The sequence below is a fragment of the Netta rufina genome (genome assembly GCF_964035555.1).
Source record: "Netta rufina genome assembly, chromosome: 4".
Classification (NCBI taxonomy): Eukaryota; Metazoa; Chordata; class Aves; order Anseriformes; family Anatidae; genus Netta; species Netta rufina.
This window is the reverse complement of record NC_140127.1, coordinates 3,758,451-3,773,934: the sequence shown is the minus strand read 5'-3', so window position 1 is coordinate 3,773,934 and position 15,484 is coordinate 3,758,451. Positions and strand designations below refer to the sequence as shown.

General features: G+C 43.5%; 2 protein-coding genes across 2 annotated transcripts in view; one reads left to right on the top strand and one right to left on the bottom strand.

Annotated features, from left to right (window-relative positions):
• Positions 1 to 3,179: 3,179 nt before the first annotated feature.
• TIFA (TRAF interacting protein with forkhead associated domain) lies at positions 3,180 to 5,999 on the bottom strand. Its single transcript, XM_084286248.1, has 2 exons — positions 5,938 to 5,999; positions 3,180 to 4,266 (listed from the first exon to the last, which is right to left on the bottom strand). The coding sequence occupies exon 2, from the start codon at positions 4,244 to 4,246 to the stop codon at positions 3,683 to 3,685; it is 564 nt and encodes a 187-aa protein (XP_084142374.1). The 5' UTR covers positions 4,247 to 4,266; positions 5,938 to 5,999; the 3' UTR covers positions 3,180 to 3,682.
• Positions 6,000 to 7,087: 1,088 nt separating this feature from the next.
• ALPK1 (alpha kinase 1) overlaps positions 7,088 to 15,484 on the top strand; it is a 40,350-nt gene continuing 31,953 nt past the window's right edge. Inside the window, exons 1-2 of the mRNA XM_084286744.1 lie at positions 7,088 to 7,134; positions 7,505 to 7,613. The gene's annotated coding sequence lies outside the window, so the exon portion shown is untranslated. The remainder of the gene's footprint in view (positions 7,135 to 7,504; positions 7,614 to 15,484) is intronic.

Genomic DNA, 15,484 nt, shown 5'->3' with positions numbered 1-15,484 from the left:
GTATTTACCAAAGAACAACAAGTTATCTAGCTGCCTTTCCTAAATGAAAATGGGTTTTTACATCATTGTTTTACTTTACACCAACTTCTAAAATGAAATAGACCCTTGGCTACATTATAAAGAAAGCTGTTATAGATGATCCTACAGATGATGCTATAGAGCCTGCATATTATGGAAATGGATCTTAAATATTTTTTATTTTCATCCATTAATCCAAAGAATCATGGTCAACTATCTTCTCAATAAGAGTCTGCTGGCTATGTATCCTTTTCCAAACCTTCTCATTTTCAAAATGTTGTTTTTTTTTTTTTAAATACAGTGCTTTTTGGTTTGCTAATGAGTTATTTTCCTATGGCATTTCTTGATTTATTTTTTTATTTTTTTTTAATGCTGGCACCTCTATGGAAACTATTGCAAATTTATCAAAGAGTGGCTGATTGTTTCCTAGCTAACATTTTTTCATCATGTGTGTTGCTATTCTCCGTTCCAACAGTATGGTTCATGCAAAATGCTCTATAGTTTTTTGCAATCACTTTAATAGACTTGAAGATGTTGACTTTGGCACGTTATTAAAGCATGTGCAATAATCCTTGATTTTAAAATGACGATTGAATTTACTTCTACATTATATGCAATCATTGAAAGTAATCCAGATATTTTCTAATCTGTGCAGCTGATTCTCCTTCACTGAGTGTTTTATCTGAAAGAGCTTGACTATGTTTAATGACAGTGAGGCTTGAAAGTTCATTGAAACAGCACAAAACGATTCTGCTGCATAATACAGAGAGTGGAAATTGTGATAGAAACATGTATCTAAGATGAAAAAAAATCATTGTCAAAATCCATTCTCCTTATGCCTGCCTGGCCTTCTTTTTGTTTTGTTTTTTGATGTAAGTATTTTTTGTTTTAGATGTGAAATTACACTTAATAATGGCTTTATGTAACAGCACTCCTAAGGTCTTGAAATTTCTTGCAATTTGTGCAGATTTATTGAGAACATGCCACTGATACTTTCTTCTGTTACCAGACACGTTAATAACTGGTATGCAGTAGAGGCATTCATCAGATGTGTGCGTATCTGCAACACAACACGTCCCTTCCAATATCTTGTTGGTTGACATCTATCATAGAATTGATAATTTTTAATTTGTTTCTACAGTACTGTTTGGGGGTTGTGTATATGTAACAATATTCCAGCTTTGGGAGGGAATCAGCACTAAGCCTTTTTGTTATTTTTTCTGTGATCCTCAGTGCCATGAGAGGCTGTGCTAGTTCTTGATAGTACAGCTCAAGAAAAATTCATTTTTAATGCATATTTTGGTGTTGATTCTTACCCGAGGTAAACATAGTTGTAGAAACGATGTGAGGTTTGGAAACCTCTGTTTGTTTCCCATTCCTCAGGTCAGTATTTTCTCCTGGCTCCTGGAGATGTGCCTACAGATTGCACCGCTCTGGGTCTATGGCTAGGCATGGAGCCCCCCTCTCCGTGTACAAAGCGTACTGAGACAGCACTGTGACCTCTGCAGAACAGCTGGAAGATGGTAAGTAGGTTGTAGACACTGCTGTTTATGTACTGCACTTGCAAAGTTGTGACTGAGGTTTTTTCCCTGTAGATAACAACACAGAAAAACGTAAGCAATGAATATGAGTGGAGACACGTGCAAATGTCCTGTGTGACAGGGCCACTGACTAGAAATTGTGTAACAATACTGCCCAGTGGTGGTAACAGTGCTGGTTTTTGAAGTCCAAGTGATATGAAACAAGAACTTGCATGTAATCTGGAATCATTTAAGAGCGCTAATGGGAAGAGTGCTGTTTACTGGAAATGTAACACTCCCTCTTCCCTCAGACATGAGCCAAATTTGTGAACTTAAGAAATCCCATGCATTTTAGATGAGAGGTTGACTTCACATAAAAGCTTTTGTGAAAGCACTTCTTTCAGGCTGTGTTCTCATGTTCTTTTTCCAGACAGCTTGTGCTTGCAGGCTATTTGCCACTGTCTAATTATAGAGTAGGAAGACTCAGATCAAAATCACATAAAAAGCCAACCAGCCAATGGCTTTAGAAGCTGGTAGCGCTGTGGCTGGTGGCGTGGTGATTCTTGCTGGGCTGCTTTGCTTAGGCTGAGGTGCTGGGCGTGTGGTAGAGGCAGTGCTGAGGTGGCAGCCGAGTCTTGCATTGCACATCTAGCCCAAAGACTGCAGCAGGTATCAGAGGCTACTTCAAAGGGTAGAAAATATGGGAACAAGGTGTTTTTGGCAAGGATGAGACTTAATCTCGCTTGTGGTTGTTCCTCTTAATCTTAGAGTACATCGTGTAATTCAACAACTCTACCCTCTGTTATAATCCTGCTTTTCCTGTATTGTAATGAATGAAGTAGAAAGGTATTCTCAGCGGTTAGGAAGTTAAAAGGAAACACCTTAAATGTAAACTTTATCACAGAATTCCTCAGACAGATGGGTTTGGAGTCAATAGCAGTATGTTGCAAAGGTAAACTCTAAGCTCTTCAGTGCTTTACAGTGGTAAGGATGGAAGTGTATAGGGCAGGAGATTGATCTCCTGAATGTTTAGGATAGCATCTGCTCCATAACCTAATGCTAGAGGCTAAAATGCTTGCCTATTCTGTGCCTTTCCAGTGTCTTTCAAACAATCCAAATCACCTGATGAAAAGGAGGTGCTAATGAAATGCTGAGCCCCTTAAAATATACATATATATATATATATATATTTTTTTTATAAAAAGTGAGAAAAACTTAACTGAAAATAAAATTATAAGAATGCAAGGTGCGTGGGGCAGTAAGGAGGGAGAATAGGGAGAAGGCTTGCTGAAAGCGTTTTTGTCGACTCTTGTCTTGGAACAGCACCACTTTTGGCAAGCCCAGAATACTGGCAGTGAAAGGTCCTTCTCTGGACTGTCCTAGAAGTGACTTCATTCACACAAGTGTTTTTTGACTATGCTTGTACAAGAAGACAAATCTTTACTGGACAACCAAATGCTTTACTACAAAACTTAGCTGGGTATTTACATAACATGATCACAAATATTGCATGTTTATTTACATTCACAAGCAAAAACACTTTACTGGCAAAATATATATATATATATATTAATCCCAAATAGAAAGAAGATTTCTATGCAAAGTTAGTATAAACATTAATTTAAATATGCTGTGCTGACAAGGTAGTTCTAAACTGCAAAATCTGGGAAGTTACAACCTAGGCTTGAAAATACTGTTCAGAGCTTAATGTCAAAAGCAACAAAAAAAAAAAAAAAAAAAAAAAAGTATAAGAAATGCAGCGAGACATTACATCCCTCCTTAGCTAACCAACGTGTGGCTAAAACATTGTTCCGAATGCTCTACATTAAAAGCTGTTAAATACATCAATGAGGCACGTAGTCACAGTTCTTGAATTGAATCTGCTACCATGGACTGAAGTGGCTCAAAGTATCTCTCATGTTTATGTAGAAAACAGTGGAGATCAGAGAGAACGTATGCCCTGGTAAAGGCAGTGGCAGGAATTTGTTTCTGTTCAACAAAGTATGTCGTGGTATTGAAAACAGTAAGAGGACTGATGTACAGCAAGTGAGAACCATGAAAATGTAGGTTGAGATGATGGCCTTCAGCTCCTAAATCATGCAGGTTTCACAGGTTCAAAATCTCATCCAGCCTCCTCCTCTCTGCTAGCATGACTCATTTTCATCAATCTCTATAGGGCTTTTGCCTTGGGAAGGAAACAATGAAGGGATAATGCTGTTCTCAGGGAGGGGTTGTACCAATGGAATGCATTTTTCTTGTAAAATTGGTACTTTTGACAAGTATAAGTGAGTCTCAAAATAATCCAAGGACTCCCCTTCTTGAATCTCCATTAAAATCTGGTAGTCCCCGAAACAAACGATGCACTTCCATGGCAGGTCGATTTTGTTTAAGTAACCCAGTTCCGTGTGGTCCACAAACAGCTTTGTTTTCTTGCTCATGTTCTTTATCTCAAAACACAATTCTGAGCTGTTAAGCTTTCTGTAGAACTGCAGTGAAAACTGAATCCGAGAAACACGAGTATCCACCAAGTTATAATGGCAGATGTTAGGGTCACGGCCGAATTTGGCCATTTCATCTGCCCTGACCTGTTCTCGCTTACAGAAATTCAGGCAGCGAAACATCATCTTGTCGTTTTGGCAAGGATGGTAAAAAGTCATGTGGAGGCATGCTGCTGTTTCCTCAGTTTCAGCTTCTTCAAAAGAGGTCATGATGAAATGAATTCTCAAAGCTACAAGAAAAAAGTAAAATCACAGCATGAAGTCACTGCAGTGCCATACAGGACATGCTTAGGAGCTAAATTCCGTTCCGAAGTCTGAGTTACCACAGTGCATCCAAATATAAATCTACAAGACACCTCAGGAAACACTGTCATCTGGTCCTCTGTACATGGAAGGAAAGTTACCTTCCTACACAGGAAAATAGAAGCTGAAGAAAGAAAAGGCTATGAGGCTCCTGAGGAGGAGTTCTCAGTTGCTGGTCAGAGAAGTGCATTATTTGTGAGCAGCTACTGGAATCAAACAGTACAATCAAAGTCTTACATCTCACTAAGTTCCCAACATGTCACACCAAGTCTGAGCTATCTTTACTAGTTCTATTCATCAAATCATCCTGACTAAAGCTTACAATTTAACGTGTTGTTTTATGGGCATCTGAGCCATCAGTGCAGCAAAGAATTCTGACTTCTTCTTTCCAAGGCTTAATTATACCACTGTAAATAAGCCCGAAGCACAATGCGTTGTGTATCAGTGAGCTGCTCTCTGTGGGAAACCCAGAAACCTTTTCCTACACCTTTGGCACAATAACAGCAGCAGGTCTCACACAGAAGTGTAGCTACCACAGCTTGCTCACTGAAGGGGGCTACCACAGTGCTTCTGCCAAGCTCAGATAATTAGAGGAATATAAAAATCCAAATAGATCTCAGAGTTCACTTTAAAACCAAGTGGAACATATGATCCATACATTTGACAAAGGTATAAACAGACACCCCGGTGGCAGGTTACTCCTTTGTCATTTGTAAAAGGCATGCTTCAGTGGCATCAGTGTCCATCCCTCATTCCAGGTGTATGGCTCAGCCCCAGGTAGCTGGGTGAGCTATGTGAGCAGGAGGATGGGCTGTCTTCTGCGCTTCCTTCTGCTCTTGACTGTTTCGTGTAACCTGTGTAAGAGGTTGCAGGATGCTACACGAGGTCAGCTTTGGCTAACGGGAAAACCCACATCATTTCACTTAGTTCACAAATCAGTCTGTAGAAACAGTTTTCTGTCTCAAGTCTCAGGCTGAGTTTGATGCCAAATCAATACTGAAAGAGTTTTTCATTGTTAGATCATATGGGGCAGCAAAAAGGTTTTGGAGAATACTATCTGGAGAAGGAAACTTTCCATACTGAAAATCAAGATTTCTCCTGCAACTGTAAGGTAGCCCACTACAGTGCTGTTGTCTGTACTTTCATTTGGGTCAAACTGTCATGATTTTACCATTTTCCCTTCTCTCAACATCATTTCTTTCAGTGTGCATCAGTATCCCTATTTTTAGACGCAGAGGAGTGATGCTGAGAATCGCAAACACGGTTACCTAACTTGAGAACCACAGGGCTCCGAGGTGGGTGTTTAGCAACACAGGCAAGAGCCCCCTACCTGCAGGTCAAAGCTCAGACCACCCTGCCTATCTGCTTCTGCAGGGTAGAACAGAAGGCTTCAGCATGCCTACCGAGAAAAAGAGTAGCATCCATCTTGTCATTTACCTTTCATTTTAAGTGACCACGAACCCTGGGGCAGGGGTGGTGCAGAATGAGGGTTTCAAGAAGGCTTTCTTGAAAACCGTGCTGGCCTTCATCAGCCCCCAGAGGCCCTTTCACTTCCCCCACCACCCGAGGCCAACACAGGGGCCCGGACCCCTCCTCACCTGTGCCCGTGGGCCCCGTAGAGCTGGGACGCGAGGGCGGGATGTGGTGGGGAGCTCCGGTGCCAGGGGTGGCAGTGGCTTCACGCCTTGTGAACAGCCAGGCTCTGCTCTGCACGTGCTGGTGGCGTCTTGTTATTTTCCGAAAAGCGGCTGGAGCTCAGCTTCGGCTGGGGTCATTGTTGGACATCTGAAAATCTCACATTCGCCGAGGACTTTTCTCAAACCAGTAGTCACACCACTGGCAAGAAGCGTATGCTGCAGAGGTGGCAGGTTAAGCTTTCAGAAGAATTTAAGTAGTTTCAGTTTCACTTCCCACCTCCAAAATTAACGCTTTGAACACAAACAAAATGTAGTAATTACAAGGCATGATTTCGAAGTAACAGTTCACTGTTACTAAAAAGCGTTCAGTTATTTTCCTGTGCTCTAAGCAGCTTCGTTGCACTGCCTCCTCTTCTTGCTGCTGAACCAAGCTGAGCCGAAAATTCATTTCACTAGAAATTCTGATGCAACCCAGCCGCCCGGTGGGAAAAAATGAGCCATTCCCTCCCTTTCAGCTGCTGCAATTTACTTATTAAGCAAGATTACTCCCACACACGGAACGAGAGGCAGGGCACAGAGCGAAAGGCTTTGTCTCAGTCTCAGTCCTGCACTGCTCTGTGTATGTGTAGTGCTGTGACCAGGGTGGTGTGCCTCGGTAAGGACTGTAAGCTGAAGCCCACGGAGTTAAATGCCTGTGCTAGGTCATATGAGCTGTATTTCATTTGCGGGCTCCTTTTATTTGTTCAATAAACAGGTAAATCACCTGTAGGTTGCTAAGTTCTTTCGCTACCGCACTCCTGTAAGAGCTTTTATCAGTCCCGATAGCTCTGCTGCGTATGCCTGGCTCCCTCTGCGCCCTCCAGCAGGGCTCCGACAAGGTTTTGCAGGGAGCCCATGAGAAGCAGAGCAGGAGAAGCGATTCCCTGAAGCCGCTCGCTCACTTACCAGCACACCGGGGCTGCGGCAGGCAGGCTGGGTGCGTGTGCTGGCGCACCAGGGCTCGGCGCCTTCTGGAAAGCACAGCGTTGTGCAATGCGCAGCATGTGCTGCCTGCTGTAATTCCTGCCAGACCTTTGCTTCCGGATACAGCCGCTTTACAAGGCCTCGGTGCCGGGAGAGAGCTTTCCCGGTGAGGTTACTTCAGTTGTAGCTGCCGAGGTATGTCAGTGCTCTTCCTGTTTATTTCACTTTCTTCTGGCATTAGCTCGCTTCGCGCCAACTACGTCTTTCCTATTAGTTTCTTAATTTGATACAGCGCTGTGTGACTTCATACAGGAGATGTCTGGGACTGGATTTATCGCTCCTCCCGTCCCTAAGTCTTGCGCTGGCTGAAATGCTGCCAGCTTCAGCAAAATGATCGCAGCCTTTCCCCTGAAACAGAAAATCCCCAGCACTCTGTCCTTCTGGGGCTTTCTGGGTGTAGCCACAATTATTTCCTACAAAAAAAGTTACTCAGTGTACTAGAGTCCATTCCTATGTTGCATTAACTTCTTTTTTTTCTTTTTTTCGATTATTGAATTTCCTTCAGAAGTGAAACTGCAAATAGAAGTGCAAAGCCCACGGAGCTGGCTAGCGTGGCATAGTGGACGAGGCACTGGAACTGGATTGCAGCAACAGTGCTGGACGTGGACACAGAAGTGGGTTGGAGCCGTGCTTTCCTCTCAGGGTGCCTTCTGTCTGGCTGTGTGTCAGACACCCATGTTCATTGCCTTGCCAATAATAAGGGAGAAGGAAGTTCCTGAAAAAACCCTGCTCGTAACTTTAAGTTAATGGTTCCCTGCATCTGGTGTGTCTGTGTGTTTATCAGTGGCATATTAGCATGGCTATCTGCTGGGGCTAATTATGTATTTGTAATGAGCAACTATGATAGGCTGAAAGACTGAGGTGGTTGGGGTTGGTTGTTGTGCTGTTTTTCTAACAGCTTTGGTCTGATTCCTAAGGCTTCAGGTAAGTCTAGGTCCCAAACAGGCAAATCCGGAAAATGGAGAAATACTAGGAACTCTTAAGTTTTCTTAACCTTTTCTCATAAGCTTTCAATCAGGATCACTTTTTGCGAAGCTGAGAGTCACTGAAGGGAAGTCGGTTTCTTCCTATTTCGGGGCAGTTCATGTTAGGTCATAAGAATCATAGAAAGTGTATTCTGGGTTAGTGAGTGAAAGGACTCCCTCTGGATATCTGTGTTCCAGCTAATTCTTTCTAAGCGACTAAACATGAAAACCCTTTCTGCAAACTTCCTCCCAGTGCTTTGACAAGTTTTAGGAACATTCAGTAAAACATCCCAATGTGAGATTTTGGTCTTTCAGGATTGGTTGTTTGTTGGTTTTTTGGTTGTTCTGGCCCATTGAGCAAGTGGCACAGTGGTCAGTGATCTGCCTAGCCTACTCAAAAGCTGGGAACTCATTGACAATGGTGTGTGGATATTCAGGAATCCCGCTCTTCATAGCTGTGTTTCTTTTGCTGCCTAAAAGCTGTTCTGTGGACCCATGTGCAGGGCAAGACCTGAGACTAGAAACAGCCTGGACCAGTCTGACACCTGCTATTTTTCTCTGCTGTTTAGCTTAACGTCATGGAAGCGTCCTTATCCTGCTGGATCAACAGCAGGTCTGGCCTGATTTCAGTGGTGCTGAGATTTTACTGCAGCTCTGCCCAGCCCTACCATGGCTGGACTTACAGGTGTGGGTGTCACAGCTTCAGACTGGGTTTGCCACCATGCAACAAGAGCAATTTAGGTGTGACAGATAACTAGCTTGTAAATGCTGAGTACACTTTCTGTGCCTTGCTGATGACCCTCTTTTGGCAGCTGGATTTCTCCCTCCCTGGTACTGTAGTTTTCTCAGCGGTGTTGTGTGAATGCTGAAGTGGGGCCTTCTATGTCAAATTTTGCCTTAGAAAATGCTTGCAGTGGATGTGAACACATGACTTTTCGCTTGAGGTGTTGGACGCGTGCCTCGTGGGCCCTGACAAGCTCCGTGGTGGGGTGCACGCAGCACAGGGGTGCAGCACAGGGGTGACCTGGATCGTCCTTAGCCCTTTGGGGATGTGCAGAGCCAGGCAGCAGGAGGGACAGTCACAGCCCTGGGCTACGAAATGCTGTCGGGTGGATGCTTTTGCTCGCACATCGTCGGTGCTGGGAAATAACATCCCCGTAGCGCCCAGCACAGACCTGCACGGGGGGCCGGTAGGTGGCAATGTTTGATCAGGCAGCGGGAAATGGCATTTCGGATTGCAAGAGCTCGTGTGACACTTCAAGTTAATGGCACTCATTTCAGTGGTAACTTCCAAGAGTTCATTTGGGAAAGGCGTAACAGAGCAAGCAGCAACCCATAGCCAGGTTCTGCAATTAGTTGTTGTGACCTTAGAGCAGCCAAGTGCCTCCTGCTCAAAGGGAAAAGAAACAGTCCCTCCTCAAAGACATGCAGTCCGAGTATAAAGCAGGATATTCAGCTGGATCGCAGTGTGAGAGGAGGAGATAAGCACAAGAAGGGGTTGCTTTCACTGAAATTTCACGTTGCACTTGCAGGAACCACAAAGCAGTGAAGAGAAATGCCAGAGGAAAAAGGAGTGCAGTTCCCCCCCGTGTTTTATTTACTTCTTTGTTCTTTCTTTACTCAGGATAAAAGAACTTTTCCATTTCCCTCTCATCCAACCTGAACAAAGTCAGTCTGAGGGAGCTCATTCTGACTAGCAAAGAGCACCCTTTCTTACAAGATGGACTTTACTTGCACCACTGTCCCAGTTCTCTTGTGTTCTTTCTTTCCACGTCATCTGCCCTTTGTCCTTCTTCCAAGCATGTCCTGGTTTTCCCCCCTCTATCTTCTCCCCTTCATTTCTGTTGTGCCTCTCTGCTACCCCAATTTCTTCTCCATCTCCCTCCTCTCTTGCTGTCTGTGGTCCTTCTGTCTCACCATCCTCCTGATGTTTTTTCTCACTACCCTGTTGTTCCCTCCACCTTTTGTTTTGTCAGTGGGGCTTTTCTCCCTCTGTCTGGGTGCTTTCCTGCTCCCTGCTTTCCTTATTTCTATTTCATCTCCAGTCTGCCCTTGCTGCTCAAGCCCAGAGACCTGTGAAATGGAAGCACACAGTCACAGGGCAGCAAGCAAGTATGGTAGATACCAGCAATAAGCTGGGAAGATGAACAGACTTCTCTCTGTTGGCTCAAGGATCACACTGCAAGATCCTTGAGAACTGATCCAGTAGAAGGGCCTCAACATTTCCCTCCTTACTCTGGCTAAGGGATGGCTGCCCTCTTCACAAAGAACTGGCAGACACTGAGGGCTAGAGAGAGAGAAAACATAGCGGGGATGCTGTGAAAAGAGGTGGAGATGTTCCCTGTGCCTTGGAGTCCCTTCTTATCAACAGCTGCGGCTTTGGAGGAAGGTTCATGCAGCTCTGTGGGAAAGAGCTCCTGTAACTCCAGCTTTCATGGGATAAGGAGTGGAAAAAGGAAAGTAAGGGAGGTTTGATGCCATAGAGCAGGTGCTTGCTTCTTGCTCAAAATTAAAAGCAAATCATCTTTTAGCCCTAATACAAAGGAAAAACTGTCAGTTCTTTCCTGTTGTTTTTGTTTGTTTGGTTGGTTGGTTTGGTTGGTTTGGTTTGTTATTGTTGGTTTTTAAGTTAGAACAAAGACCGGAGACTTAGGCGTGATGGAGCATCACGTTTTTCAAAGAGTGTCTTAATGATTTTCAGTAGAGCTGGAAATGAAAAATCGTTTGTGTACCTTAGGAACGTGTTGGGGATGAGTGTTCTGTGCACAGCTGCTGATTGTAGCTGTGCTCATTCCTCCTAGCTGTTGAATAAAAGAGTCCCTTGTGTTTTCTAAACATAGTTAGAAAGCTGTGGGGCTTTTGTTAGTGAGCCGACTGGAGTTCTCTTTGTTTACCAATAATTGGGAGTCCAGCTTTCGGGTATTTGGTGGTCATCTCCCTTTTTTTGTTACCTGGAGGTGATTTACTGGTTAAAGTTCTGATCCCCTGGTTGTAGGTCACTACACTTCCAGATGGCATAGTCATCTCGCGTTTCCTATTTTGTGGAACTCCACTCAAACCAGAAAGAGAAAATACTTGGCATACAGATAAAGCTTTTCCTTCTGTAATTGCTTACAAGAAGTATGCAATCCATGTATTGTTCTGACGTTTTTCTGCCTGCAGATAACCTCTGAACCTCACCTGGAGAGTCTCCCTGATATCTCAGTTGTTGACCTTATCAGATTTACAAGCTACATGTGGTTGGACCTTAAACAGGCTTGCTGAAGAGACGTCTGTGTTGCTGTAGGTAGCACAGCATGCAGTGTGACACCCTGGCTTAGCTCTGTGCAACAGAGGGCATGCATGTGGAAGCCCATCCTTTGTATCAAACCTCACACTGACGATCTAAACAAGAGAAGACTTGGTGAGTCACAACTATTACATGATGGAATTATTTATGATTCCAGTGACCGTCTCTGGCCGTTAAGAGACCTGAGAGCTCTCCTTGCTAGAACTAAAACAATAGTTCAGGTTTCTTGCAGTGATTACAGCTGAGGAAAGTATGTTCTCCTTCAATGATAACCCTTGCACTTCAGCTTGATGTTCTCTGCTCTTTGCTGTTTCCTGTTCTAAAGACCTAAACTGTGGAAACCGTCCAAAGCTGTGGTTTCTCAAGGTGGCCACATATCAGCTCTAATCAAAGACAGAACACATAGTTTGTCTAGTGGTGAGTATTTTTGTATTGGGAGTTGCTAAGATTCTAACAATGATAAGGTATATTTTCTATACTGAAAAATCTCTTTTCTTTTGTTCTGAAGCAGATCCATTGGCATATAAACACTGTGACAATTGTTCTAGGCTCCAGTGAAATGAAAGTTATTTTGAAGAGTTAAGATAAGCCCTAAAATAAACTTTTATTTATATATGGCATATGGTTTTCCTCAGATGTAGGCTTTAATTGTAGTTTCTGGTCAGTCGTTGTGATACCACTCTTGCTTTCCAGCTGACATCCTAAAATTAAGTGACCAAAAAATAGGCCTGAACCAAAGCCTGCTGAAATAAACCTGAGCCATGCCACAGAAAGGGGTCTGAGGTAGAATAAATGCAGAAAAAGAAGACAAGAGGGAGCCACGTTTCAGTAAATATTCTCACTTCAACGCCTTCCATCTCCTTCCCACTCCAGGTTATATTGGCTGTCAGCCTTGAAGAGTGAGCCGTGGTAACCTGCCGTATTTCAGAAGCCTGTCTGTGAGACAGAGCATCCCTGTGAGCCATTTAGTGGTGTTTAGGAGTGAGGTGTTTGCATTACCTCAGGCATATATGCTTCAGATGTAACTTGTCATTGAGAGGTGGTGAAGGCAGCCTTGTATCTCATCCCTCACTTGGGACTAGGGTGGCTGTGCCCCTTACAAAAAAAAAATCTCAGTGATGAAAAACAGTAGGATTTCACAGCACAGGCAGCATTGGTTTACGGGTTTGTGTATAGTCTCACAAGGGAACTCTGTTCAATAGGCTTCAAAGTGATTCAGCCATGGCACAACTGTGGCTGTGGCCACATGTAATATAGCCTGTAGCTCTTTAAAGAGGATTAGCCTTAGATCAGGGACAGCATTCATTGCTGGATTTCATGTAAAGTAGAATATGCTAATGAAATGGTAATGTCTACAGCAAACATTGCATAATATTGTAAACCCTCAAAATTGAGCATTGTGTCTTGATATCTCTGCTGGAAGTCAAACTTTTATATTCTGTTTGTTACTTAGCAAAAAAGTGAAGTTTGTAGTATCACCACAATCTATAATAAATTAAGGTCTGATTTGAAGTCTTATATGAAAAGTTTAGAAGATAACAACAAACACTTAAAAGTAACTTTTCCAATGCTGATGAATACTTTAATAATATTATAGCTCTCCAGCAGAGACAGAACTCACCACATCTTAAAATATCTTAATTGGAGTTTTCTATAACAAGTGTGATCTTGGTTCGATCCTGCATTCTCACCCTTCTGTTGCTCTAAGTAGCATGTTTGGGTGTATATGATTTTCAGCATGAATCCTGCAGAGATGCAATATTTCTGATTTGTGTTTCTGAGCCATTTTGTCTTTTTTTTTTTTTTTTTTTTTTTGGTCATTTACTGTCTGTTATTTTCAACTGGCAGTCCAGTAGACTCATTGTGGTTCTCCTCCTTCAGTTTTATGTCAGTCTTTTGAATTTTTGAAGATTAATATGGTATATATGTTTAAAACGCCCCAAACTTCAAGGGGAGATGTCTTGAGATGACAAACTATATGACTTGAGATGTTGCAAATGATTGTGTTTGCAGAGTGTCATAAACACCCCTCAGAAAACTGCCCTCCTGCAAGCACTTGGCCACCTCTGAAAGCCTCGGTTGTGTTGTTGCACGTCGGGGAGACCACTCTCATCGCATTAATTCACCACAGTGATTTATTATGGTGCTTATTAAACCAGGAGTCATCTTTATTTTTAATGTTGTGTACACCATGTAATTTAATGTCATGTAAGCTGTATGGTACCCTGATATGACCCTGCCTCAGTGCCCGGCCTTGCAGCCTTTGCCAGTGGAGGATCTTGGGCTGCTAGGCACAATGTGCCCTGGCAGAAGCCAGCAGAGTGCACGCAGGGCCCTGCAGCACCAGCAGGCTCATGGCCTGGGCTTTGACACCCACACAGCACATTCGGGCACACTCTCCGTGCAGAGCATGGTGGTAGGCCTCGTAAACCCCAATGGGACATTTTGCTTCTGTGATGTCTTGAAGTGCCTCCTCCCCTCATGCTGGGGAGTCAGAGTCTGAGGAAGGCCTTTGGGAAGAAGATCTCTCTGGCTCTGCTTTCATAATGTCAGCTTTTATTACTAAGTAGTTTTTCACCCTGCACGGTGCCATAGCTTTTTTTTGTTCGAACATTATTTTTTTTTTTTTTTGTGGTAGTGTCTTATTTTATTTTTTTATATATGTGAATATATATAAATATATTTTTTAATTTTGAAGGCTTTTTTCTCTGTAGACGTGGAGGGCTGGTGATACATATTCATGAAAGAGAAGTCTTCCCAGCCCCTGCTCAGGCTGACAAAGGCTTGGCTGTTTCACACAGCAAGCTGGCTGGAATTGTGTGGGGCCTGCCTGACCAGATTAGAGCAAACAGCAAGCTTAGTCCTCCAGTCCTTAGGCCTCGCCTGCCTAACAATTTCCCCAATTGTCATTTTGACAAGGCTGTCATTAGGTGATGGCTTCTTTTGGCCATTTTCAGATAAAGATAATTTCCTTAACTTCCATTTTATTTGACAACAAGTAGTTTGGGAGAGAAAGGAAGTGCTTCAGTGGTTTATGGATTAGGGGTTTGTCACTTCAAAGGCATCTTTGATCTAAAAATATGTGCTGTACCAAATTCATTGTGTCTTTTTTTTTTTTTTTTTTTAGAACTTTTTAATTTATTGATCTTCCCCTCGGTTATTCCCTTTTTTTGGCATCCCCTAGCAGCGCATGAGATAGCAGCAATGAAGGGAAGGAGCCCAAACATCCTGGCCCCTCTGTGAAGCCACTGCTGGGGCAAAACAGCAGGTGCTTTTGGTGGGCATCGGGCACCAGCTTCATGGCTGGGTTCAGCCATCAGTGCTGCAGGGGAACCGGGCTGGAGGTCTGTGGGGCTGGAGGCCTTTGGGATAGAGGTCTGTGGGGCTGGAGGTCTGTGGGGCTGCAGCTGGGCTCCTGCAGTGCTCAGCTTGGCTGCAGTAAGCACTGGGCGGGCTTTGGACCCGTCTCTGCGTTTAGCGTGGATAAAGCTCTGCCTGTCATTATATCAGGGTAAATCCATCACGGTAGCCCATTACCCTAGTCTTACGCAGGCTTAGCCGAAGCTGGGATTTGTTCTGTATCCATATTAATATCTGTTCTAATTACCTCAGCGCTTTCTGTCGTGTCGTGCCCAGGCAGACAACCGTCCCCGTGCTGCTGGAGGCTGTTCTTGATCCCATTTCTAAACAGAAGCACTTCTGCTCAGCTCTGGCTGGGGTAGCTGTGCAGCCGCTGCCTTTTTTTTCCCCCCTTTTGCCTGCTAATTGGCTGAGACCACCAGAATTTGGAGGACACAGATGTCACTGATAGTTTGCCTAGGGAGCACATTCGTGCCCATCTGTTGCAGTCTAGAAGGCTGTTCATATATCCACAAGGCCTTCATTTAATTCTTGTCAGAAAGTAATGTAAATCCAGTTTACCTCAGAGGTCACAGCCAAGATTTATGCCAATGAGCCCCCTGCAATTTACACACACTGTAGTTGTATAGGATGAAAAGAAAGCCTTTCATGTTGGTGCATATTAACAAGAAAGCTTGCCTTAGGAGAGGCTTTTTGATTGAGGTTCTTCCTTATTTTAATACAGCCAATGCCAGTTGGTATATCCAGCTTTACCGAAATAAAACATCTAATCTTTAAGCTGGAGGAGTTAAATAAATAAATAAATAGATAGATCCCCAGCAAATGGATTTTGTTGTTGTTTTTTAACCATCTTTGTCTCTGTCATGTCGCC

Coding starts and splice junctions, on each gene's coding strand:
- TIFA (XM_084286248.1), bottom strand. CDS start 4,246: ATGACCTCTTTTGAAGAAGCTGAAACTGAGGAAACAGCAGCATGCCTC.